General features: G+C 37.6%; 1 protein-coding gene across 3 annotated transcripts; it reads left to right on the top strand.

Moving 5' to 3' along the window:
* On the top strand, positions 1-25,241 carry PRPS2 (phosphoribosyl pyrophosphate synthetase 2). Of its 3 annotated transcripts, XM_074167976.1 has the most exons (8): positions 1-152; positions 9,795-9,978; positions 12,604-12,624; positions 16,169-16,267; positions 17,345-17,469; positions 20,011-20,184; positions 23,421-23,580; positions 24,556-25,241. In XM_074167976.1, the coding sequence occupies exons 1-8, from the start codon at positions 31-33 to the stop codon at positions 24,646-24,648; spliced, it is 978 nt and encodes a 325-aa protein (XP_074024077.1). In that variant the 5' UTR covers positions 1-30; the 3' UTR covers positions 24,649-25,241. The 3 variants fall into 3 exon arrangements, with proteins under 3 accessions (XP_074024077.1, XP_074024245.1, XP_074024163.1); XM_074168144.1 differs by lacking the exon at positions 12,604-12,624 and having other exon boundaries at positions 31-152; XM_074168062.1 differs by lacking the exon at positions 12,604-12,624 and having other exon boundaries at positions 31-152; positions 9,795-9,993.
* The last annotated feature ends 1,910 nt before the right edge of the window (positions 25,242-27,151 follow it).

The following is a 27,151-nucleotide window of genomic DNA, read 5'->3' as shown; positions in this document are numbered from 1 at the left end:
CGCCTACCTCCGCCCCGCTCTCGCCCCGCCATGCCGAACATTGTGCTCTTCAGCGGCAGCTCCCACCATGACCTGTCGCAGCGGGTGGCGGACCGGCTCGGGCTGGAGCTGGGCAAGGTGGTCACCAAGAAGTTCAGCAACCAGGAGACCAGGTGGGTGGGATGGAGAGGAGCGGGCAGCGGCAACACTCCCCCCACACACACACACTCGGTCCTGCTTGCCCTCCCGCCCCGTTCCTCTCCTGCCGGCGGCAGAAGGGGTCTGGGGGAGCACAAGCGCCGCAGAGGAGCTGTCCCGGGTCGCTTGGTGTGTCCCGGCTCGGGAGCGCTCCCCTGGGCAGTTCCGGCGCTGGAGGAAGGGGTGGCGAAGTCCCCCGGGGCAGGTGAAGAGCATCTTCCAGTGGGGTGAGGGTGGAATTGGCCACGGGCAGCCTGAGGTTCATCCCACCCTTTGCAGCTAGTTAATTAAACGATTCATCTCCCTAAAGATGAAATCATCTTGATGTTATAAATCACAGTGTATTATGCCATTTTCCTAAGTAGGTCTGTGTGTGAGTGGATGTAAGACCAGGATTTTTGGATGGATCAGATGCTTGACAAAGAGCCTGGGTCAAATCACACTTGAGGGTTTGTTGTGACGGGTCTTTAATTTGTATCAGCAGCCCGCTGTGTATGTGTGACACCAGTCACAGCTCCTGTGTGGCTCCCCTTCTTCATCCCAGACTCTGCATGAGGATAATACAGTTGGTATGGTGGCCTTGGCTTACTACTGAAAGTGCAGGTGTGTTATGTTCCTGGCCAGCAAAATGCAGAGAGTGACTGTGATCCTGCGTGAAACCATGAGGATAGCTTGCTTGCCTTGACTCTCTGAGAATGCACTTGCTAGGGCTTTTTCTACCAATATTGCCTCACTAATCTAGCTTCTCATTTTAGCTTTCTGACCCACAAGTTTTATTTACTCATCTTTAATGAAGAGTTTCAAATTGAGGTGGCAGCTGTACGTTTGTCTCATGAGCTAGTAGGACTGTGCAGCTGTTTTTTCTGTATAGGTGTACGAGACTGGGCTGCCAGCTGGTTCTGAAACACAAGTTCCTGACTGCAAGTATCTGGCTAGCCTCTGAAGTTACTGTATGCTTATTTTCATCTGTTCTTGTTCCGAATCTCCTGAACAAGCGTGTTTTCATTGCTTCCTTTGAAAGATTAACATGGTGTATTCTAAAATTGCTCTCTCAAAGCTTGTCCTTCTATTCTGTCTATGTTTTTGCATTCTCAGTTTAATTGCTCTTGTTCTAGTTATGCTCACTGGCATTACTATAAACCCTCTTCCATTGGTGTTTATTCTTCTATTCATTCCTGATTAAATGAAGGTTTAAATCTTCTCTCAAGTCTTTCCAGCCCCGTACTCACTTTATTGCTCTTTGATCTCTTTTCTGCATGATAAAACTTAATTTGTGTATTTGGTTGCATGACTTTCTTGCTAACTTATGTCTATTTTTTAAAATGTTTGTTCTACAGAGACACATCTTTAGTTCTGCTGTTTGCTATGTTTTAAGCAGAGATTAATTGATTTGGATTTTATCCAAGGTAGAAATTTATCTCCAAAGTTTGCATATTTATTTTATGAAGTAAGTTAATTCTAGGCTTCAGGACATGATAACCTCTATCATTACACCTGTTTTTCCAGGTGTGCAATGTTGGCCTCTGCCATTAAACAAGTAGGTAGTGGTGACTGCAGCATGTTGGTGGTTTGGCTAATCTAGCAGTGCCAGTTTATTTTCTTAGGCAAGTAAGGATGTAGTGTGGTATAGATATGAGGGTATGTATCTAATCTGAACATTATTTCTGGTTACTTCTGTTGTAACCCTGCGAGGCTGGCATTGTCTATGTTTTTTTCCTTTCTTTTTTTTTTTCCTGAACTTAAAATGCCTTAACACTTTAAATCCTTAGGTGTTTATTTTTGTTTTCTTTTTTTACAATTTCGTACTTTTGAGATTCTAAAATGAAGTTCCTGTTTCCCCTTCAGCAAATACAGTTGTACCCACTACTTAATGTTTTAAGTGGGTAATCTTTTCAATATCCTTAACAACTTATTTCAGGATGTTGGCCTTCCAGTTTTGTAGATTCATGTTCATAATAAGAAAATCACCAATAGTAATAAAAGAATTCCTCAGCAATGTTTTTGAAATTAAACTATAGCTAAAGTTAAGATACTTATACTGTAGTGGTCCTTTTCTGAGGCACCTGGATTTTCAGTCTGTCTGCATAGCAAAGTTTCTTTGTGTGTGTATGTAAGCAAAACTTTATTTCTTTATACAGAAAGATAATCCAGCAGTCTTTTTTTTTCCTTCTTTTTGTTGCATTTTTAAATTTATAAACAAGTGTATTGGCATTACAAAATACATTTACGCTATCGCAGAATACTAGAACCTGATGGTTAAAATGCTCAAAGAACATTAAACCTTCCCCAAGGCACTTGGGCAAACCTCCGAGCAAACAGATAAGCCTTGGCCTGAGGGTCAACAAACTCTTGCTTTGTCAGATCTGTTAAGTTAGCAAGTTGCAGAGAAGATTCACCTTTTGTTTAAAAACTCTGTTTTGCTGTTTGCTACATTCTCTTAAACTTAAATGTAAATTACATGCAAATTAATAAATGCATGCAGCCCTGGGCTTAAATCCTTGTCAAGGGGGTCCTAGGTGGAAACCCTTTACTTGAGAACTGCAGTTAGTTAGATTCTGGCTTGCAGAATACAGCGAAGGGAAAAGTCATGAAATATTTTGCATTATATTTCAGCTCAGACAGGCTTTAGGTCTTGGTCCCAATTCTTAGCAGATGTAAGTGGGTTTGAGGAACTAAAGCTGTACCCTGAGTTTAGCATTATCAGGGATAGGACCACCACTGACAAGCAATGTGTTAAATGGGCAGGTACACTCCCAACTCCAGAGCCTTTAAAATGGGAAAGGTTTCTCTTCTTAATTTATACTGGGACTAGCATATCTAGCAATATTCCAGTTCTTTTCTGTTTTAGGCCTTCAGTATTCTCACAGATCTGAGAAAGGTAATGTCTGGGCCAGAGGAAGAGAGGGGAAATTGCAGGTAGACTTAATACTGCCCCATTTTTTCCTTCTGTCTAAATTGTACGGAAATGCTTTCCTTCAGATGACTACTGAAGTTGAGCAGCCCTAACTAAAGCAGTGAGAGAGCTCCTCAATAATATCTGGTTGTAGAAGATAACTGTTTAGTATTCAAAGCTTGCGTGTCAGTTAAGTGCTAGCCACAGTGTCATGGTAGGAGCTTGGGTGACCTTCTCACTTATCTGGCAAAATGTTAGGGCTGCAATGGGGGCTCAGTCAATTTATCATCTTCAAACCCCACAAGCAACCGTCATCAGCAGAGTTTGGCAGGCTGGGGGAAGAGGAAAGGAATGGAGGTCCTTAAACAGACATGGCTGTTGTAGCCTCCACATCATGAAACTGTGTTTCATGTGTAACAGAAGCATACAGATATTAAATGCTCTGAAGTTTTTTACAAAACTGTCTCCAAATACATTGAGATGGCATTTAATTATAGTTGATACACAATTGAATCCCAGAGCTCGTTTAACAAAATGATCATTAAATGTATGTCACTGGAGTCATAGATGGCATCCTCTTATATGCATCTCTCCCAGAGGAAGTAGTTAGTGCCCCCACCCATTGCTGGGAGCTTCCTTGCTTCTTCCTGTCAGATTCGTTGGCTGAAGGGAGTCTTCTTGCAGATCTTCCCAACAGATCCATGAAGAAGGGAATTGAAGTCCTGCCTGGCACATGTCAATTTGGAAGCTGCGTACCTGCAGCCTTAACTGCTGAAGCTGGGTGGCTTCAGAAACATCAACTTAGGTTTATGCTATTCAGCTTTTACAGAGGAAAATGAGTTGAACTACAAAGGGACGTTATTTGCTGTATGGGAAAAGCTCTGTTATTGATATGAGGGCTACTTGTAAGTAAATGAATAAAAGTATCTTGGTGTCTTGGACTGAAGTTTAATCTTGGAAGATAGGGAAAAAAAAATAGCTGATGTTTCCTTGGAGAATTCTTACAAGGATGAATGTCAGTCTCTATTTCACACAAAGCAGGGTAATGAAACCAGTTTGTTCTATGAAGTAAATAATTGAAAAAAATCGGGATCAAACCTGGAAACTTTTGTATCAGTGCTATATACCAAGGATGTAGAATTCAGTACTGGGCTGTAACCTTTCTCTCCCATCTCCCCTTCAGCATCCTCCAGCTCTTCTACTGCAGTTCTCTCATCTGAGACATGACCTTGCTATGTATCCTGTACCCTGGTTCCTCTGGGTTTAGCTGCTGCAGGGGCCATGAGCTGTATCACCCTCGCTGGAGTAGATGGTTATGGTGTTTGCAGACCCCTAATTGTGGAGTAAGAAAGCTCAGGTGATGGTGTTAAATTGGCTGAAGGTGGTAGGGATCAGGGATGTGCTGGGGTGTAAAGTGTCTCTTCATACTACCCAGCTGCTGAGAGAGAGATTCACAACCAGGGGTCGTGCCCTGCCTGCAGCAGCAGAGGTGGCTCTTTCTCTCATTCCCTGCTCGCTGCTGTCATGAGCAAGGGGAGGCTGGAGAAACAGATTTTACCAACTTGGTTGAGTAAGATAAAAATTGTTTCCAGATTGCACGTTGAGTGTGTTTATATAGGGAATTGAAGATGTGGCACATATGACCATTTATCACACAGTTCATGCTCTGAATCACAAAAAGCCAAAAAATGCTTCAAAGCTTTTGGTTTGAGACTTCCACTTTATTGACCTTGCTGTACACACTGTGCACCTCTCTAAGTAGATGCTAAATGCTTGAGATCTAAAAACAAAAACTGATTTGTGTGAATAATGGCTGACAATCCCATGTGTCCTTAGGTGAAGTGTTTGGCACTCAGCCTTTGAAGACTCTCTGCACATGCTCAGGCTTGTTAGACCTTTGTTTCCAAATTTCTGAGCGTTCCTTTCAGACTGCATGTGGCTCAATCCAGAGCTGCTCACGTGAAGGTGTTTTTCTCTTGTGGTGGCAGGCTGTGTGCTAGAGTGGAGGTTAAGAAGGTATTTCCTGCCTTGTGGCACTCACCATGCCAGTGCCCACCGTTAAGACAAGGCAATTGTCCATGAAGATCTAACTGGGGGTTGGTCTTGGAGCTGTTAATCCAAGTGGAAGAGCCTGGAGTTAAGGAGAGACCATGGGTGCCAGGAGATACGGGATACCTATAGACTTAAAACTAATGCTGGCATTTTTATTGTTTCTTTGTTGCTTTGGGTTTTGCTGGTACTCACTCTGTTATATAAAAGTCATGGCAGTCAAAATATTTGCCCAGTAAGTTGGAGGTCTTGCATTAAAAGACTTTATGCTGCGAAATGTGTTCCCAAAGGTAAGAGTTCAAACACACCCCTCTGCATAGTGCTTTCCATTGGCTGAGTTTCAATGAATTGCAAATTCAGCATGTGGATTTTTTGATCACTTGAGTTATTGATTACTTTTGCGCACTGTATGAGGACTCTAGACCTTAAATTTTGGCCCTTTCTCTGGTGCCTGGAGCACACATCTACTTCATTGGCATGTAAATTGCTTGAGAAATCTTACTTCTTGTAAATATGGCTAGAAACTTAATCTGTTGTAATTACTTTAAAAGGAACATAGAGCCCTTTTAAGTGCATGATTTCAACAGAATCCTAGTTACAGACTTACATTATTTACCATTTTAGTCTGGCTCTGCATACTTATTCCCCTGCTTCCCCACAACATTATTCTTACGATGCAAAAATTTAAAATTTCCATCACTGTAAGTTTTGTTGGGAGTGTACTATAAATCTAGCTCAGAAGGAGCTCAGCCTGCTGTTACTCCTGATTTTGAATTTTGTGTAATGGGTGCTTCAGCCATTGCAATATGTTTGTAACATAAGTGGGTTTTGAGCCTTATCCTTAATTCACAGTAATTAGTCTCTCCAGGTTTCTACCTATTAAATTGAACTCTCACATCAGCCTTTGCAAGATGAAGTCAGATATCAACACTCAAACTTGGTTTTCATCATGTCCTTACTTAAGCCTGTCTTTCCCAGGTAGAGCCTGGTGCTTGTGGATTCCAAGCAACTGGCTCAAATAGTAAATTTACTTTTGTGGGGTATTAATTTCTATAATTTTTGCTTTAAAGCACAATTGTGTGGTGTCAGGACTTTTAATGTACAGGTTCTGTTGACTCTTCTTGAACAATAAGTTTATTTAAACTGAGTGTTACCAAATAGCTGAATTTGATTAAATTGCATAAAACAAACAGATCTTGTAATCTTGAGGGAAGAGCTTGTTCTTGTGTCCTTCCTTTGTGTCCTCACTATGTGAAAACGTTTAAATAACTCCCCCAAACAGTTAACTGGGTCATGATATAGATGGTCTAAGTGGAATTTAGTAGTTAATAAGATAACTGTCACAAAGCTTGACTGCTGTTAGCTTTGTGATCTCCAGTAGGTACTTGAAGTGGAATGCTTCAGGTATCTGATACTATAGTTTATAATCTCTTATTGTTTTTATAGCTGATTTATATCTATGGTTTATAGCTGATTGTGTAAAACAAATTAAAAAGGCAAAAAAAACCCCCAACAAACAAAAACCCCCAAACTGCTGACACACCCCGAAAGCAACAACAAAACAACACCCAAAAAAAACCCCAATGTGGTTAGTACGGGCAACGTCTGATGGAATAGTTGTAATGCAGTGACTGGTTATCTTTTACTGTGTGGCTCAATGAAGGTAAAATAGATACCTGTGTGCCTTTTGGTTGAGTCTACACAATACATCTCAATACCAATCTATGAGTAGGTAGACAGTAAGAGATACTGATCTGTTGCATGGCTGTCTCCAGTTGATTGGGAGAAGAACTTTGTGCAATAATCACATTGTTATTCTCAGACACCTTTAGCTGGGTTACTCCTGAGTGGTATGCAAGTATTAATTTAAGATTGATTTATTTTAGTCTTCACATAGCTTCTGTGTCCACTAGAAGAGATATTTCTGTATACAACACATACTTTCACATTTCTGTGTGCCAAGTAAGCATGTCATTCTGGCCTGAAAAGTGTAACCAAAAGTTTTCCAAATGCTCCAAGAGAGAAAGTACAAGCATTTTCATTTTCTAAGCTGTTTACAAGATGAAAAAGTTATTGCTAGCCCAAGGTCATTGAAAACATAGTAGTTAATGGCAGTGGAAGAAGCATCACTTAAGGTCCATTGTATTAACCAGATCTATGTTTATCTCAAAGTGTATTCCTTGACCTTCTGAAACCTATTATTTCTTAGCAATGTGCTTAGAAATTACTGATTTTTAAAGGAGCAAAACTACTCTGAGCGTTATAATTCTGTGCTCTTTGTGCACATAATGAACATTAAGATCATCTATTTTTGTCATTCAGCAAAGTGTTTTTCCTATTGCATAATGTGTCTACAAAACTAGTGGTTACTTTTTTTTCCCCCAAATACTAAAATTTTATTCTGCCCTTTTTTGTCACTCCAAGAGCATTCCCCCCTGAAAATTGTCAGTGTTTTCTTCTTAGTCTTTCCACTTTCTTTTTTGTAATGGCTCCTAGGTTAATTTTCATAACTGGAGTGTAACTTTACAGTCTTGGGTTGAAAGAGGTGCCATGGATTTTTTTGCATGTGGTGGTGTGGTATGTGACAACAGTTGTATTAAGCAGGTCTGTGTAAGTTCTGAGTCAAGTGGTAATTATTATTTTTCAGAGCCCTCATAACAACAACCGTGAATCTCTAATGATGACTGAGGCTGCATCTGTAAACTAGAGGGTAGATGCTTTATTCTGAGCTGGATTTGTGTGTTTGGAAGCAATGACAGGTCTCTTGTTTTATTTGTTTATTTTTGTTTATTCTTCTGGGAAGTGGAACCTGCTATTCCAATACCAGAACTGTCTTTGGTAGGGTTTATAATTAAGCCTGAACAATTCTTCCAATTACGGAATATGCTTAGTGTCTTGCTGAACTTAACTTATGTTGACCAAAGCATTTTTAGCTCCAAAAAGGAAAACAAACGAAGAAAATATTTTGATCAAAGCAATTTTCTCTGAATAGCCCTATCCTGTTGATCAAAAACTTGAACAAGGAAGTAAGTTTTATGACCAAAGAACTGTGTCTTTGTGCCATGATGAAAGCCTCCAAAAGGTTTCCTGGATAAATACTGACACATCTGCAGATGACACTGTCCCTGACCACCTCTGTCCTTCCTGGTGTTTGATAGGTGGTTTGCTTTCTTTGACCTTAAGAAATCCTGCTAGTAGCATTCTCAGGCAAAAAAAATTATTCAATTAAGGAGGAAAAATTAAGACAGGATCTATTTTTATAGCTTGTTTGGGACTGTAGAGGAGTCAAATAGGGGAGCTGAGAGCATGGACTCAACTATCTTGATGCTGATAACTCAAATGTTTGCATATCGTTAAGATGTTTTTAAGCAGTAAATTCCTTTCTGTGTTTTGTAGATACAGAAAACTAATGAGTCTTACACAGCACCCTGAAAGCAGATAAACGAAAGTTGTTCAGACTGTGTTTGACTAGAACAAGCCTCAGAGTTGAAGGACCCATCACAGAAACTATTTTACCCACATCTGGGCCATTTGGATGGTTTCCAGCTAGAAGCTTTTGCTTATTTGTGGGTTGGGTAAAGATTATTACCTCTTAAGAGCTTATGATATTTTAGCATTTAATACTTAAGACTACCTTATTGAATGGTCTGATTGCCTAATTATTTAGGAAGTCTGGGTGTTTCTTGAATGTTGTGCATGGATTCAAGGGAAAAATGAAGATTAGTCTGCTGGTTTTATGTGTAAGTTTTGGAGTAACAGGTGTGAAAAGTTAGTTTGGTTCAACAGTAGATTTCTCTTGCTTGGGTCTACAGTTGAAAAAAAATCCACATTCAACTGATTTATTTTCCTCTTTATTAGTAAGTTCTATTTAATTATTGAATTCTGTGATGTGAGTAGCGATTACTATCAGAATTTGCCTTGAAATCTGTGTAAAAATAAAATAGCCCTTAGATGCTACCATAAGGTATCAAAGTATGTAAGTGCAGTTACAGCAAATGGAACAACTGACAAAATGCGAGAGCTGTTGATTCATGTTGAGCTGTTCGTGAGCAGCCCTCTTAGCTTTTTCTCTAAGATTTTTTTTTTTAAATACTTTACTTGGACATAAGTGTAAATTACTTTACTTGGTGTAGATTTTAACTGGACTTCTGCTTTTGGGGTGTGGTTTGATACTTCTCTCTTACAAAATGCAGTAGTTCCTTGAATTTAGTAACAATCATCATAGAAAAATAATTGCCCTTTTTAAGGAGGTATTTTCATGCAGGTAGTATTTAGTGCTCTAAAGTTGACTTTGTTTCTGTTCTTATCATCTAGGTTATTTTTTAAATGGCCATCTCCTTGGGAGATGGCAAGGACACAATATACAGACTAAACCAAAAAAAGTAGCATCGACTTTAATAACAATGTCAGCAGCGTCAGTGCTACAGCCGTAATGATGTGTTGGTTGGTGCTGACCTTATGAAGACCATATTTAGGCTGAAGTAAATTTTAGACTGGCTTACATTGAAATAGACTTTGTATCAAGAGGACAGTTATCCAAACTGCTGTAAAAAAAATTTACTATAAATGGGTATAAATGTATGGAAGTTTGTTAAAACAAACCTGATTTTTGTATTCTTTAATAATGCTTTTCCAGCAATTCAAGTGTTTAAATGGTCATCTCCTGCTCTTTCAGTGTAGAGATTGGTGAAAGTGTGAGAGGAGAAGATGTGTATATCATCCAGAGTGGCTGTGGAGAAATAAATGACAACTTAATGGAACTGCTTATTATGATCAATGCTTGCAAGATTGCATCATCCTCCAGAGTGACTGCTGTAATTCCATGTTTTCCATATGCCAGGCAAGATAAGAAAGATAAGGTAGGTAAGAACTGTGTAATTTTGGAAGGCTTTTTTTTCAGCTTGTTCACTTGAAATTTTTGGAGATGAAACATATTTTCATAAACATTTAAGTAATTTGAAAGATTTGTGCTTTTTTCATCCTTTTTTGGTAAAATGTTCAATGATATCATCTATAGGTGAATGAAGTGAGGCAATAAATTCTTTTTTGCTTGATAATGGGCACACCTTCAGTTTGAAAAAGAAGGTACATCCTATGTGTGTGGTGAATTGCAAAGTTCTCTGCTAGGAAACCTCACATCACAGGACTGTTTTTCCTGCTTTTTCTAGCTGCCTTTTTTTTTAGCCTCTATACATGAAGAGAGCACACACTTTTAAACATTTTTAATTGCATGGAATTAAATCCTAAATTTGAAGTGATGTAACCATTATGTAGGTGGGTTTTACCCTATGTGGTTAAACAGAGCCAAATGGAAAGAGCTGAGTAAATCTGCAATGCATAACCTTAATTCATAAAAACATTATTTTATGAGGCAGATCTTACAAAAACTTTTTTTATCTGTAATAAGTATTTTTATTGATGCAGACCAAAAATTGTATAGAAATCCCATAAATCCTCTTCTGAGCTTAGTGCCTTTTTACTGAATTTGATCTGCCATAACTGATGAATATACCAGTTCAGCCAAGTTGATAACATAGTAACAAACTCTCTTTGACAAATGAGTTTGATTTTTTAAAAAACATGGAACTAAACTTTCCTAGCTCCACTGTATATACCAAAACACTTTAATATGTTATGTGACTGTTACTTTTACCTAAACTCGCTTGAAAAGAACTAACAAGAATAAATGTGAATTTGGCTTTTAAGAGTGGATTGCAGTACTTGTCTTTTTGGAAAATTGCCCCTCTCTGATACTTCTTATAAATGGACCGCCCTGTCCTTTTCAATTTGGGCATCAAGAAAACCATCCTGAAGGGCTTCTGTTGTTCTTCACATTCTTTTATATAAAACATAGCAGGACTGGGAAGTAATGCAGAAGCTAAAAATAATAGCAGATATTACAAAATATGTAATGATCAGCCTGTGAGGTCTGAGAACAAAACTAAATACAGAAAAGTTATTTTCTAGTGTAGTCATTTTTTAAGTGCAAGCTCCCCAAGGCCATACTAATATTATCAAGACCGACTTGTTATACTTCCAAAAACAGAATTCAGGTGTTAAATAGTAGCTCCCTATTCTTTGCCTACATGATTTGGAACTTCATTTTTGCTGTGTTTTGTGCTGAATAATGCTCTCTCTCAATCAGGAAAGCTGACAGACTTCTTTTTATCAAAAGAGCTTGAAATGGGAGTGATAAACATTGTGTTGAAAGGGAAGGAAATCATCTGACTAGGTTTTTATTTCCAAATTTCTATTGGAGGAGTCTGCTGGACCATCCTGTAAGTTCTTGGTGTGAGAAAAGGATGAGTATGTGCTAAGTTTTCCATGCATCTAGGTTATACCTTGTCCAGGGTACCCAAAAGTCATGTGACAGACTTCCAAGAGACACTTAAAACCTACAGTGTGGTAACCTAGCATGCCACCCAGGAGCATTTTGCCTTTTGGAAATGCCATCTGAAGATATAGGATAGCCTAGGGAAGCGATTTTGATTAACAGAGATTTTGAGCATTGTTCCAGACTGTTCTCTGGGTGTCACTGAGTTCTCCTGCAATTCTAGGCAAATCATTTCTTTTTTCTTTCTTTTTTAACCTCTGTTTTGCAACTGAGAAAATGTTTGCCATCTTTGGAAATTAACCTTGGTAGTTGACCTTCATGTTGCAAAATAAGCTATAATATAGCTGTCAACATTGGGCAGCTTATTGACAGGGAGATCTTTCCTCCTGCTGTTGGATTGCATCACATCATTTGGTCTTTGACCCATGTTGAGTGCACAAGCTTTGTATGCTGCCTGAAGTGTCAGCAAAGTGCCAGCCATTTTCTTTCTATGGTTGTACACAGATTTTCCTCTCTCTGGTGAAAGATATTGCCGTAGTTTGACTATGAACTGAAGCAGTATAATCTTCACTAGCTGGATGCTGTTTTCTGGTTTGAATTTAAGTTGTTGACTTTAATCTGTGAAGAGCTAACTAGACTGAGGCCTTGCTGCTTGAAATAACCCTGTATTCTTCATGCTTCTGTTGCAGTTATGATTGCTGAGAGTAATGAAAGTGCTCTTCATTTATTTATTTAAGGAAACAGACTTGCAGTAAAAAAATCATATTATGAACAAGGCCTGTGTAATCTACTCTGGATATTTAAGCATTAAACCTGGACTGGCTTTACATGAGAAACAGAGGTTTAAATAAAAAGAAAAAAGGCTTGCTGAGAATCATAGAAAAGTTGGTAACTCTATGGCAGTGCTTGACTGTGACAAACTAGAATACTTCTGGTACACAAACTGGCCAATTTAAAATTAGCTCAGGTGTATCTGTGCTTTGGCCACAGTTGCATTTATGCATCCTCTAATTATGCTAACCTTCCAAGACGTGGGCAGAACACATTCATGTAGGATGCTGGAGGGATGCCTTTGAGATAAGTTAGAAGTAGAGTGACAGGTGAGTTTGGTGTTCCACAGCTCATGTAACCTTGTTTTTTTGATTTGTAGAAGGGGTCCGTGGAGCGTTGGGTAGGTATCCTTTTTTTTTTTTTTTTTTAATCTAACGCTATGCATTTCCATTAATATGGCCTTAAAGGGTGAAACTTACTGGGTTACATTATGTATAACTGGGAACGTTTTCAGTTTCACTTCTTGATTTCAGTTGTGTTTCACCTAGGCCATGACAGTAATCTTGTGGAATAATTTGCTACTAGAAACCTCCTAGCTTCCAGTTAAAAATTAGTCTGGACATTCAAGATAATGGCTGTCAACCCCTGAAGCTTCAAGGAATATCTCATTTTTGAAATGATAAATTTAGGTAATACATTAGTGAACATTCAGTATCCATATACTTCACAACTGGCTTTCTTGGAAGTGAAAGTTCCAGTTATAAAACTTTGGAGTTTCTTGGATTTTTATTTTTTTTTGTTCAGTATGCATGTGATGCATTTTGAGCAAGACAATGTAATAAGATACTTAAAGACATCAGAGTATTAATCTTGATGGACAACTTTTACTTTCAGCTATGTGTCCTTTGCATAGTTACTGTTGTGAGGTTGTTTGTATTAGCCTTGTGGATTGTCCCCCGCTGCTGGTATCTTTAAGAATAGTGAATAAATTTGTAATGCATCACAAAGGAGGAAATAATTTATATAACTTGTTATACCGAAGCGGGGAATTTGCTTAGGAACTAAAAACTCAGCGATTTATTTTTTTACAATTTAGTTTCTGTACATAATGTAATGTTGCGTTTCACACTAATAATTCTGAAACTAATCTCAAATTGTGTCAAAGAATGGAACAATGAATACTCTGAATTTCTTTGTGTTCTTGCCTCTCTGATAAGAAGCAAACCTTACAAATGCCAAGATAAACAAAAATCTTAAGTTCTCATCTACCTTTGTCATCCAAGTTTCTGAATAATGAGGCCGGGTTATCTGAGGTTCCCATGAATATACTCCCTTTGATTTTAAAATAATATTATATTCAATTTGGATCATATTGTAGCACAAACTTATTTTCTATGCAAGCAATCAAATCTTAAACCCTTTTGAATGTGTCGTGTGTTTTCATTAATGCACAATTTTGTGTAAAGGAATCTGTCAGATAGCTGCAAACTTCATTTGTCTTAATCTCCTATTAGCCCATTCTTGAGAAACAGGTATTGGTGTCTGGCTATCTTTCCTTCCAAGACCCTCTGTCCGTCAACACGTAGGCAATCTGTGATGTGTGCATGTCTGCTAAAACAAGTTACCTAGTGGTAAAACCTTCAAGTTCTTCCTTCTGGGAAGGCAGCCTGCAAGGCCAGCAGCTGAAAGAAGTACCAACTGGTAACGTATACGTTAGTATTTGATGCAGGAAAGTATTTTGGGGTGTACTCATGAAACTGGCTAAGTGGCATTCACATTGAACAGAAATGGAAAAAAATACAAGCAAAATTCAGTATGCTGGATGGAGTGGAAACGGCAAACCGTGTTCTGAGAAGAATGTAATTTGCCTTTAACTGCTAGCTTGAGCTAGTCACTTGTTTCTGCCAGAGGGGGTGGTCCTGGTTTGCCATCTTCTTTTCCTTTCTCTTCCATTTAGCTGCCCCATCTGGTTGCTGTGGGTTCAGACAAGTCCCAGTGTGCAGCACAAGGGAAGTGGTGGAAGTGTATTGCCTGGGAAGAAGGGAATGGGACAAGCAGGGGAGCCGAACTTTGGTTTCAGCATCACCTACTAGTCCAACTTAACTGTAGCATAAAACCAGGTCTTGGCAAAGAGCTGTTAAGAGAGTATTGTGGTAGAGTCAAGAGAGTAGATTTGTTTTATTAAACTTGTTAGATTTTATTTGATGTGTTTTATTATATGTTGCCAGCGGTTTCAGAATACTTTGAAACCCAGCTTAAAAGTGTCAGTTTGTACTACTAAGATGAGCTGAAGTGATTAGTAATTTGAGTGGCTTGAACCAAAAGTTTACTACTAATAATAGAAATATCCAGAAAGCTTTGGCCAACTGGGACCTTACGGAACCAGCTTTAAATGAGGAGCAGCATAGTCCTCAGTAACTGGAAAATCATCTGTGTTGAAGCGCTAATGATAGCAAGCTCTTATGGAAGCTATATGCATCTGAATTGTAGAGATCTAGGGAAGTGCTAGCTGTTGCATATACCTTCTATGTATCTTATACAGACCAAATTGTGTTTCACAGAACATCACCACTAAAACCAAAAGGGGTAGTTCTCAGAATGAAGCATTTTTGTAATAATGATGATAAACTTGATCCAGCCATAAGAAAGAATGCAATATCTCAGTTTCTTTTCTGGAAGTATGTTGGCAATCCTATAACAGAGAAATGCCAAATTTCTGCCAAAATTAGAAAAAGTTTTGAGGAAAATACTGACTCCTTGATGTGAGACAGACAGAAAAGCATCCAGGTTAAACTGGCAGTGGTTCACCTTATCTTAGGTTATGCCCTTGAGCATCAGTGGAAGGAAAGCGTAGGTACTCTGAAATTGTATAGACTGGAGGGAGAGGGGGTTCCTAGGAGGCCAAATGAGGCTGTTTGATAAAGAGCTGTAGCAGGCAAGGATACTGTGCCAGCATAAAGCAGTCTGACAGTGAGATGGAATCTCTGAATTGCAGTTCTGCCTTCATGCTAATGTTATTGCCAGCTATTAGCCTTATTTAAAGATTGGCAAAAAGAAAACATAAGGTTTTGTTTAGTATTTCTAGGGCTGTCTAGGGCAACATAGCTTTTTTCAGAGCTTAAAAAAATGTGAAAAAACTTTGGCGTTGCTCAAGGTACCCTCCAGTCATGATTTTCCTTCTCTTTTTTTGTGTTGCTGTTCATTTTGCATCCTTGTCACTTTTTAAAAGCTCTTGACATTAGCATTAACTTTTCTAATTAGAAGATTTTTGCTCTTTTGTTCTTTCCACTTCTCTGTTTTTTTTCACTCTGCTGTCCCTTTTGGGAATTCTAGAATCCTAATTGCATTCAACAATTAAGCCCGAATTAGTGAAAAAGAATAAATAGGCTAGGGTAGAAGTTCCCTGCCAATGTAGATCTGTTACAAGCTTTACTGTATTGTGAGGAAATGCTTGATACTAACTTTGTTTTAAAGCAGTGCGTTCAAAAGTTGAGTTCACTCTGCCTTCAATCTGTGGTTTTGGCAGCATTTTTTAGAACAGGATAGTTGCTTGAGAGTTGGATGTTAATGTAGGGTAGTGGCTTAGAGAAATGAACATTATCTGTCTTTCTGCTATAGAAAGGCTAACTCAAAGTTTTAAATAGAAGAACTGGAAAATTTTATTCCTAATTTTATCTGCTTATTAGTCAGCCTAATTGCTACAAAGCATTATTAGGCAGACTGTGCAAACTGATTTAGATATTCCTAAATGTTTTGTTGAGTTTCAAAACCCTAGTAGCAACATTAGCTATTGACAGGCTAGCTTGGCTAAAGTTCTCTAGCTCTTCATATCTAGATTCCATATATTCTAAAGGAAAAAAACCAAATGAAGTAGCTAATTTTCTGACTCCTTGAATCTAGTCAAAATAATTTTAAAAATTAAACGTTTGTGCTTTATTCCTCAGAGTCGTGCTCCAATTTCTGCAAAACTTGTTGCCAACATGCTGTCAGTTGCAGGGGCTGACCACATCATCACCATGGACTTGCATGCTTCTCAGATCCAGGTAACCATCAGTTCTTATTGTGACTAGGGGCTCTACTGGGAAAAGCTAGTTTTAATTCTCTGGGGTTTTGTCCTCATTGTTTTGAAAGGCTATGTACAGAAGTGTAATTCTCAGTGTTTAGAGAAAGTCTCACTACCTGTTTCTAATTAAATCCCCTTTTTGAAAGAGACCGGCCTTGTTTTTTTTATGGGGTGATTTTGCAGGCACTTTGAATATTTGTGCATTGGAGTCTTCTGTGGAATTTGCAGAGTCTAGTGCAAGAACTCCCAGAACATAAAATATACTGGTTTGGGGCAAGTTCTTGTAATCTTGGCCTGGTCAGAGTTTATAGTATTGCCCTAGGTAGAGTTTTGTTGTTATAGCCAAGGGGACGCTATTCTCTTAAGAGAAGTGGAGTTTGAGGCTGGCAACCCTTAGCTGGCTTACTGCTGAATCCAGCAAATCACAAAACTGTTTCCTCAGACAGAGCAAACATAATTTGTTATTCTCACATGTACCTCTTTTTAAGATATCTTGTTTTTTCTAGAAAATACCTTCTCTACCCGTTATGGTGTTCTATTTAATTAGAATTTCCTATTATGCTAGATGGCTGTCATGCAAATAAAAAGCAATTTCATTTGTGGTCTAACACAGATTTCTTGGCATTATAACTTACACAAAAATAAAGGTTCCATTTCTGCTGCTCAAGTAATACTGACTTGAATCTTCTCCATATTGAAATACTACTGTTCATGTCAAGCAGTTGAAATTTATGGGAGTATTACTCACTGCATTTTTTTGAGGGCTTTTCACAAGCATGAATTTACTTGAGTGCCTGAAGGTGATCTGTTCTGATTTTTATATCATTTGAGAACAGCTGGGTTTTATTTCACTACTCTTGGGTGAGATTTTTAGAGATCTTAATATTTGTCTAACTTCTGCATTTGATAATAATATCATAGGGCAGAATCGGGCCAGTGTAAAATACTAATTAAAGTCCTACCATATATGAAAGGCAAAGGCTTGATTCTTTCACTGTGTCTTTGTTCCCAGTAAGACATAAACATACATTCATGAAACTCTTTCTCTTTTGGACAGGGTTTCTTTGACATTCCAGTAGATAACCTGTATGCAGAACCCGCAGTGCTGCAATGGATTAAAGAGAATATTTTGGAGTGGAGAAACTGTATCATAGTCTCACCTGATGCAGGTGGTGCAAAAAGGTACTATACAAGCCTAAACCTGTTAGTTTTCCATATAGTTAGTGCTTAATGAACTAGTTTGTCTAGCCTTCTCTTTTCCTCTGAATTGTGCAAGATACAGGGTACATCACCGATGAATCCAACTGCAGTGTAAAACCAGAATAGTTCTTTCAATATTGTTCATGCTTGAAAACATCCAGGAGCTTTCTATACTCTAAAGAATATCTTTTTCTCTCTCCCTGGATATGGCCTCATTAGCTGAATCCCTCCGCAGGAGGGAAGAGATTTTTCCTGCTGCTTGCTTCTTTAGTCCAGTTGCTGCACCTCTTCCTGCTTCGCTCTGGAATTGCCTAAGTTTCCCTTCTCTGTCAAAGCATATGGCCTATACCTGCTGGCATTTAGGTAAGAGCTTGCTTGAGTCGTGTTTCTATTTTCTTTGTTATTGCATTCCATCTGTAAACCTGTTGACCCTAAGTTGTGCACTGTAAACACTGGAAAAGGGAGTGAAGTTTTTGTTTTCAGTGGCAAAAGGTGAAAATAGAGAAGTTAGTTCATTGGAGTGCTTCTTCATTCATAGCATGCGATACTCATTTAGCAGAATTTTATTTGCTATCCATTGAGTATAAACGAATGTAAAAGCTCATAAGCATGCTGGCTGATGGGGTGATAAAGCATGCCATTGAGGTGAAATACTTATTCTCAAGTTTTAGTGGTCATGCTGCTGCTACAAAACTGATTGGGAACAAAATCAAATGAAGTAAGACTCTTGTAAGCCCATAGATTTAAATGTTTGGAATGTAGTATAGGGAAAAATATGAAAGGGTGTCATAATGTCCTTTTAATTGAAGTCCTTGGGTCTTTTGTGAATGTTCATGTTGTAATAACTAATAGGGAAATAAGAGTAATTAGAATTCCATAGTTGTTCCTGTGTAGATTAATCAAGTTAAAGATCTGAAGAATATGAACTATAGAAAGCATTGTAAAATTCAGATGACTCAGTCAATTAAATTGGTTAGTTCCTGTCTGAATACTGTTGTTTTCACAGTTTTTATTATTATTTTTTTAAAATACAGCCTTTAAGAATTCAAGTCAGAAGACCTTTTTTCCCCCCTAGCAAATATTTGTATATTATGAATTTGATTGTGAGAGTTTATTTTTGAGGACTACTCTTACTGCATTTAACATAGGTAGATAAAGTCTATTTGTGATACCTTTCTGTTGTAATGCAGCCAAGCAGTTGCTGTTGCAGTAGAAAAGATGTTGCTTTCAATAAATTCACAGCTTCTCCTTCACCTCCAATAATGTAAAGAAATGAGTTACATTTCTTTACAGAAACATAAAAAAAAGATCTGGCTTTTCCATTTAAAACATGTAGAACTTCAAAATAATACTTGGGTTAATGAAAAGTGAACAGAATGTGAAGAAGGTTTGTCTTCAAAATTTAAATCTATAAGTGTTAAAGAATTTTAAAAAACCCACATGTTCTTGCACTAATTTATCTGATTTCTTTTTTGTTTCTTAACACTTGCTTGCTTTTTCCCAATTTATTAAATTTTGTGATTGAAATAAGGCATGCAAATTCTATTGATATCTTAATGCTTCTGAGTTATTGAGACTTGCTATGAAATTACACTATTGTTCACAAAAAAATGCCAGAACATTTGGTGGTTTTGTTTATCACCCAGTTGCTGAAATGCAGCAGCTAACAAATCTTTCATATTTAAGTGGTAAAGAAACAAAACTGTGTTCTCTGTGTAGTCAATAACCTTGTTAACATTCTAAACGTATTCTAAAAGACAGGCTACAAGGTTGAAGCAGCATAGAAAAGCTGTTTATTCCTGTGTCTTTATACCTCGCAGCTCTGGTATATTAAAACAAAAAACAAAGAAAAAAAAAAATCACAAAAAATCACCAGAAAACCAAAAAAAAAGCAATCAGGAGTCTGTAACAAATTGTTTGTTATTGGAGGTTTGTCTGGCCACCAGAGGTCACCCTGAATAGTTTTTAAAGATCTTTGTCAAGCAGATGTATTGCTAAGGGAATTGCTAATGAAGTAAGCTACTTGATTAGTAGTCAAGTACTGCTAAAAGAACTATTAATCACTATTAACTTGTTTGGTTTTTCCCATTGGTTTGTTTTCACATTCCTGCAGTGGTATTTTCAGTTAGGATATTAAAGTGCATGCAGCTGTTGGCTTAGGATTGAGGCTACCTCTACTTTAAATTATTTAGTGTGACTAGGTATTGCAATAAGTTAATAAAAGCTTGTGAATAGCTGAAATGTTTTCAAGGCCAGGCACTTAATAACAGAAAAGCAAAGTCAATTCAATAAAAGAAAAAAAAAATATCTATTTCTGGAGTGTAGCTTAAGACTCTCTGGTTGTATTTATTAGCAGTGAAGCAAGATTGTTTCTAACTTGTCTCATTACTAGCAAAGGTTTGTGCTACAGGAATTTGAAAGCAAGGAAACATAAAAACTGTATTTTATGGAAAATACACGTGATGCCTCTGTTCATTCTTTTAAAATAGTTTTCTAAATGTGTTATATTTCTTCCTGTACCAGGGTTACTTCAATTGCTGACAGACTGAATGTGGAATTTGCTCTCATTCATAAGGAAAGAAAGAAGGCAAATGAAGTGGACAGAATGGTCTTGGTTGGTGATGTGAAAGACAGAGTAGCAATTCTTGTCGATGATATGGCTGACACATGTGGGACAATATGTCATGCAGCAGACAAGTAAGTATTATTATGAACTGGCCCCCTGCCACACTGTAGTGTAACCTGAAGATAGCTGATGAATGCAGTTGCTGTGTCCTGCACACCTATAACCCAACCTGACCTCCGTAGCATGAAGTCACTCTGAGTCTATCAGTCACAGTCCTGTGATCAAGCTGTGATTACTTTATGGTTTTCCACTTCATGCTGGTACATTTCAGGGTAGTAGTAGGGTTTTTTCCACAGAAGCTGGCGTTGTTGACTGTACTGAACTTTGGTAATGTCTGTAGCCTTTTTTTTTAAAAAAAAAATCTGCTGATTACTGAAATGATTAATTCTTCCTATTGCGGTATCTTCACAACTCAAAATATACAGCAGTAACTCTAGCTTCCAAATCATGTTGACAAATTGGAGAAATGGACTGCAATTTAGTTAGAACAAATGTGAGGTATTACAGTTAAGTGATACTAAAGTGCTCCTGCCCATCCATAGCTCCTAAGGAGCAAAACATAGGAATGTTTTAAATTGATGTTGCTGAACATTTACTGTATCATTGCTACTCTTGGACATGATTTGGCTAATACATCTCAGTTAAGAGCATTTTGAATTTATATTCCTGTCCAATGTATTTGTAGGCACTATGAAAGTATCAAATAGTCTTGCATCCAAAACAGGTCCATGTGGTACTTCCTGCCTGACTCTATTCTGAATCATAGAATCTTTTAGGTTGGAAAAGACCTTTAAGATCATCAAGTCCAACTGTTAACCTAACACTACCAAGTCCACCCCTAAACCATGTCCCTAAGCACCACATCTACACCTCTTTCAAAAACTTCCAGAGATGGTGACTCAACCACTTACCTGGGCAGCCTGTTAGAGAGCTTGACAACCATTTCATTTAAGAAATATTTCCTAATATCCAATCTACATTTCCTCTCATCCAGTCACTTATTACTTGGGAGAAGAGACCAGCCTCCACCTCACTATGACCTGCTTTCAGTTGTAGAGAGTGTAGAGGTCTCACCTCAGCCTCCTTTTCTCCAGGCTAAAAAACCTCAGTTATCTCAGACGCTCCTCATAAGACTCATTCACTAGATCCTAGTTTTGTTCTTCTTTGGACAGGCTCCAGTACCTCAATGTCCCTCCTGTAGTGAGGGACTCAAAACTGAACACAGTACTCGAGGGGGAATCTCATCAGTGCCGAGCACAGGGGGATGATCACTTCCCTAATCATGCTGGTCACACTATTTCTGATACAAGCCAGGATGCTACTGGCCTTTTTGGCCAACTGGGCACACTGCCAGCTCATAGTCAGCTGGCTGTTGACCAAGGCCCCCAGGTCCTTTTCTGCCAGGTAGCTTCCTAGCCACTCTTCCCCAAGCCTGTAGCACTACATGGGGTTGTTGTGACCCAAGTGCAGGACGTGGCACTTGGCCTTGTTGAACCTCATACCATTGGCCTCGGCACATTGACCCAGCCTTCCTACACTCAAGCAGGTCAACTGCCCAACTTGGTGTCATCTGCAAACTTGCTGAGGGTGCACTCAATCCCCTTCTCCAGATCATTGAAAAACATATTAAACAGAACCAGCCCCAGTACTGAGCCCTGGGCAACACCACTTGTGACCAGCCAGCAGGTGGATTTAAATCCCTTCACCAAAACTCTTTGGGCTCAGCCATCCAGCTGTTTTTTTACCCAGCAAAGTGTATGCCCATCCAAGCCATGAGCAGCCAGTTTCTCCAGGAGAATGCTGTAGGAAATGGTGTGAAAGCAACAGGGTAAAGCTTAAGTGATCTAGACATTACTGTTGGTGGTCTGACATAAAGATCATCCCATTAGTTTACAGTGTTCAGTTGCAGGCTTGTTGTTTGCATCTAGATAAAATTATGTCAAAAATTCACTTTGGAAATTTGATGGAATTTTGCAAAGCAGTATTGTGCAGTTGTTTGCTATCAGCATACAAATCTGTATCAGATCCCAAAGCGTGCTTCTGGGCTGTGCCCTTTGCAGATCAAAATCACAAATTTCCTAGCTGAGGATATTTTATTTATACTCCTTTGTATAGAGGAAGTTAATTCCTGTCCAAATGGATGCCTTTATTTCTCTCCTGTTATGAAAGAACCATTTCTTTATTTACCTTTAGTATATTTCTATAAAGCTAAGTCTAAAACCATCAGAAACCTTCAATATGTCTACAGTGGTCATAAGAAAGATGCTTTTGCTTGAGTAATGCTATCTTATGTCATGTTTTTGGAGTGAAGTAGTACTCTTCATTAATGCCATACCTAGGTGTCATGTACTTTGCGCTTAATTAGATCTGCTCACCAAAATACTTCTTAGGCCTCTTTTATATCAGCAACCTAGATGCATATCAAAAAAAATTAACTAAGAAATGTATTTTCAGATACAGCAGATTGACTTGCTTAGGTACACACTGAAGAACACACCCTGTGTACACACTCACCCTGTGCATTCTCCTTGTGGGCTGCAGCTACTAAATGTAATGCTGAGAATGGCCAGAAAGATTTGATTCTGTTGAGTCATTCAAAATTAGATGATGTTTCTGTGGTTTTTGTCTTTTTTTCCTATCTTACTGTGCTTATGCTATGATCTGATAAAATGCCACTCTTCAGGACCTCCCTTTGTAAGACTAGAAAAGCAACTAGGACATAGCTGAGTGTCAAAACCAAATTAAGAGATTCTGACTCATTCACAAGGCATTCTAGCTCTTTGATTTATACTTTTTTTTTTTTCTGCTGTGCTGCATCATTTCACTGCGTGCTTGGACCAGCAGCATGTCTTTATGCTAGGCTTTAAATCATTAACATTTCTTCTTCCTTGGAAACTTTCTAAGCAAAAGTGTTTGAGTTGCAAGTGAAAATAAAGGTGGACAATAATGGAGGCACAATAGAGTTGTGAATGCTGCTATCCAACATACTTCATTTTTGCCTGATAGGTACAAAACTTGTACTGGAATTTAGTTGTATGTTGTACTGATGTGGTCAAAAGTGCAGCATTTTAGATTAACGTCACTGCTACTGATAAGAACTCTTTTATTTCATTAGGAATTTTTTTTGTGAGACTTGATTGTATAAGCTGAAAAAGTTCTGAATTATTTTGTAGATGTATTTGCATCTTCCTGTAGCTTCCAGGAGGAATTTGTGTAAAATGTAGTTTTAAGAGATTTGTATCTGGCTTCATCTATAGCCATGTATGTAAACATGCATCACAGCATTCTTTTCTTTTGTGTTCTACAGGTTAGTATCTGCTGGAGCTACTAAAGTTTATGCCATTCTTACTCATGGCATCTTTTCTGGTCCTGCTATTTCTCGGATTAATAATGCATCGTTTGAAGCTGTTGTAGTAACTAATACAATTCCCCAAGAAGAGAAAATGAAACACTGCCCAAAAATCCAGGTACAGTAGTGGCTGTGTCATCTGTTTAAACTCTGGACTTGTATTTTACTGTTCACTGATGCTAGAATTTCTTCCTTGAGAAGAAAATAATATTCTAAAATACCTTATGCAGCTTTGTTTGCAGAACATCTTGTTAAAACATGCCAAAGGATTCTTTTAAGTGGATTCAGGTAGTACAATAGAGTGTTGCAAAATATTTGATATTTGCAAAGATTTGAGTATGCCTGACTGAAAGTGGAAAACATAAAATTGGCTGGGTTTTTTAAGTTGTGGTTTTTTTTTTTTTTTAAAAAAAAACAATATTAATCATACAATATTTGTATTTAGGAGCTTATCTACTTACTACAGATAGCTGTAGTAACAGCTGTCTTACTGTGGATGCCACATAAACCTTAGGTGATGACTTTTTTTTTTTTTAGGTACACTAATGAAAATGCTCAAGATAACAATGTTGACATAACAATGACATATGTGTCTTTTCAAAAACCAAACTGAGAATACAAAGCTGACAATGTCAGTAGTTTTTCCATGAGATTGTTCTGGGAAGTCATGTGTCCCTTTTGGAGTTTTTCCTTAGTACAGCGTGGAGGGTGTCTTTTTTTAATGCAACATTTAATTTTAAAAAGCCTAAAATTAACTTGGTATTTATTGAAACAAGTCAAGCACTTAAAAGGTATACTTTCCTTAAACTGTATTTGTGTCAAGCAGACACTGCCATCTGATGGCTAAAATAATTGCTGCACAAGGATACTGTCGAAATCTTATGCAATGCTTTCATATTCATTTTTTTTGAGTTTGTACTTTGTATTAATGCAGTTTTTTATATAATGTTAGGTACCTAATGCCTTAATGTTATTTCCTAGAAGTAAAAGAGCACAATGGTAAACAATGTTTATATTGTAAACTGTATAGTTGATTGTTCTTGACATCCCACAAAAATTATCTTCTTGATTTTTTTTTTTTTTTTCCTTTCAGTTTATTGACATCTCCATGATCCTGGCTGAGGCAATTCGAAGAACACACAATGGTGAATCTGTGTCTTACCTTTTCAGTCATGTCCCCTTGTAACTGCAGAGGTTACATTGCGTCTTCGCAACAGCCCCTTCAGCTGTTGTTTTTAACAATGCATCTCAACCACAAGAAATTCCAGAGCTTGTATGTTTAATTATTATGTTTTTCTTGTAATTACCATTTGTTCTTTGTAAATGGGCAATAAATCTGTCTTGCAGAAGCTTTATGAATTCCTTTGAAAGTCTTGAAGTCTTGTGTGTTGTGTAAATTCTTTTTATGTACCCATCCTCACGTTCCGCTAAACTGCTGCTTCAGATCAGTTTTTCATTACCAAACTACTAACTGTCTGTTCATAGAACTTAATGGGATGTATGCATATAAGATCATTTTCTGTGTTAAGCTAAATGCTGCAGGCTTGGGTATCTTGTATCTATTAATCCGCCAGGCAAGCAGCTGTTGTTTATTAGTTTAACTACCAAGAATAGTGAGCCCTAACAGAATGTAAAGTTCATGTTAATTTTGAGGAACTGTTGACACATACATAGTATTAATTCTGTTCTACACACTTCATGTTCTTTTTTCCACAGATACATGTGGCTGCTGTTTTCTTTTGTAAAGCTCTCATTACATTAAATTGTTTGCTTAACATATATTCTGTGCAGTTATTGTCTTCAGTTGTAAAATTAATGTTTCATGAAATGAATCATCCTGGAAATACTGTGTTTCAACAATAAGGACTGATCTTTAATCACAAGCAGTTTGGTTTAAATTTAATTTTCACTTTTGACATTGCTTGACTGTGATCACATGAATCATTTCATAGCAGTGTCCCTGTTAATATTGTAATGCTTCACTATGCACATTCCAAACAGCAAATTTAAACACACATATTTATACAAGTTGGTCTCTGACCACAGTTACTTGACTTAAGTCTCTGAAAATATTTTTTGGTGTGGGCGTTTTTCTGTTTTTCAAACTGCACAGTCATGAGATCTTCACATTTCTATTCCAAAGTACCACAGTACTTTACTGTACATCCAGAGAACTATGGTAGACTGTTGAATACTTTAACATTAGAGAATTGCAATCATTATGAAAACAGTTTTGCCTCTGTGTGCTGAGAAAGCTTATGGTTAAGTACTGGTAATGCAGTCAGTAATGGATTCTGGGGGGAAAAAAAAAACCTGAATCTAACATTGTGATTTCAGGTCTTTGAATCCTGCTGTGGAGTCTTTTCAGTCTTCCTGCTAGAAAGGAAGGCTTTGTGTATTAAGATAATGTTCCTGCACTTAGATCATGGGAAAACTCAGTTTTCTACCTGAAATTGCAGTTGTTAATTACAAAAGCATTAGCCATGCTTGAGAGATGCTTCTTTTACTGTGGAGCTACATAAAAAAATAGCCTTATTTCATCCTACATTGCTTATTCTGGGATATATCTATAATGAAACAATGTTGTATTATAAAATGGATTTTACCATTCCATTTAAGACAGTCCTCAGACTATTGTTTCAGTTTCTCTGAGAATAAATCTATTTTGTCTTTACAAATTTTTCCAGTATTTTCTTTATTTATTCTGTGTTTTTTTCCTATATTAAGGTAAGTAATACAGAATTTCACCTGTACTACTTTCAGTGATCAATACAAAAATACAGCAAATTAAATATTGTGATGAGAATTCAATTCAGCCACCAACTCTCAGAGGAATTCCTCATTACAGGTTAATTTTCAAAAATACTTTATAATGCAGTGGAAATAACCTTACATTTAAAAATTGCTTTACCAAATAAAACAACAATGTATGTTTATGTAACCTATTGTCCTAAAAATATTACTTCACAGTTGAGTTCTTAACCCAAGTCTGTGGCCACATAATTATACCACAGTTTAGACCTCATTACTGTGCAGAAGGTATCAAATACTTCTAATGCATGGTATCAATTCAGTTGCTTTATAGATCTTTGTTAGAAACAAGATGCTGAATTGTTTGCCTTTACTGTGCACAAGTATTATAAATAAAACTTGACAATTACTTGTGCCAAGAGATTGCTTGTGGTTTTATTATTTTGATACACTTTTTTTTTTGAGACCATACCCTGCACAGGTCAAATAGGGAAGAATGTAGGCATTGATTCTCATGCAAACTGTGCTCATAAATCATGTTCTAGCTGTCTTGGATGTAAAGATGGATTGTTAATCACACCAGACTGGTACACATCTTTGTAATAAGATCATCCTTCTCTTTCTTTTCATGGTCTGACAGAAGGGACACAATGATTATGTTTCATTGGGAGTTTGAGCTAGTGCTTTTTAGGAGCAGCTGAAGTTTTAATTTCTCACATTGTTGTAAACAAACAACCTCAATGGTATTTAACAAGCTCCTATGTAACTGTTCTCTGGTGCTTCAGTGGTTTCTGATAGTATACTGACGTTTCTGTTAATCAGTAGTTCTTTTGCATTTGTAAATATATACATAGAGGGAGAAAGGAAATCATTCCCTGTCAATTGCTGTCCATGAAATTAGGATCAAAATAACCTCTGTTGAGTAGTAGCCCTCTCCC

This window comes from Numenius arquata, chromosome 1, assembly GCF_964106895.1.
Source record: "Numenius arquata chromosome 1, bNumArq3.hap1.1, whole genome shotgun sequence".
Classification (NCBI taxonomy): domain Eukaryota; kingdom Metazoa; phylum Chordata; class Aves; order Charadriiformes; family Scolopacidae; genus Numenius; species Numenius arquata.
This window is presented reverse-complemented; position numbering and strand designations above follow the sequence as displayed.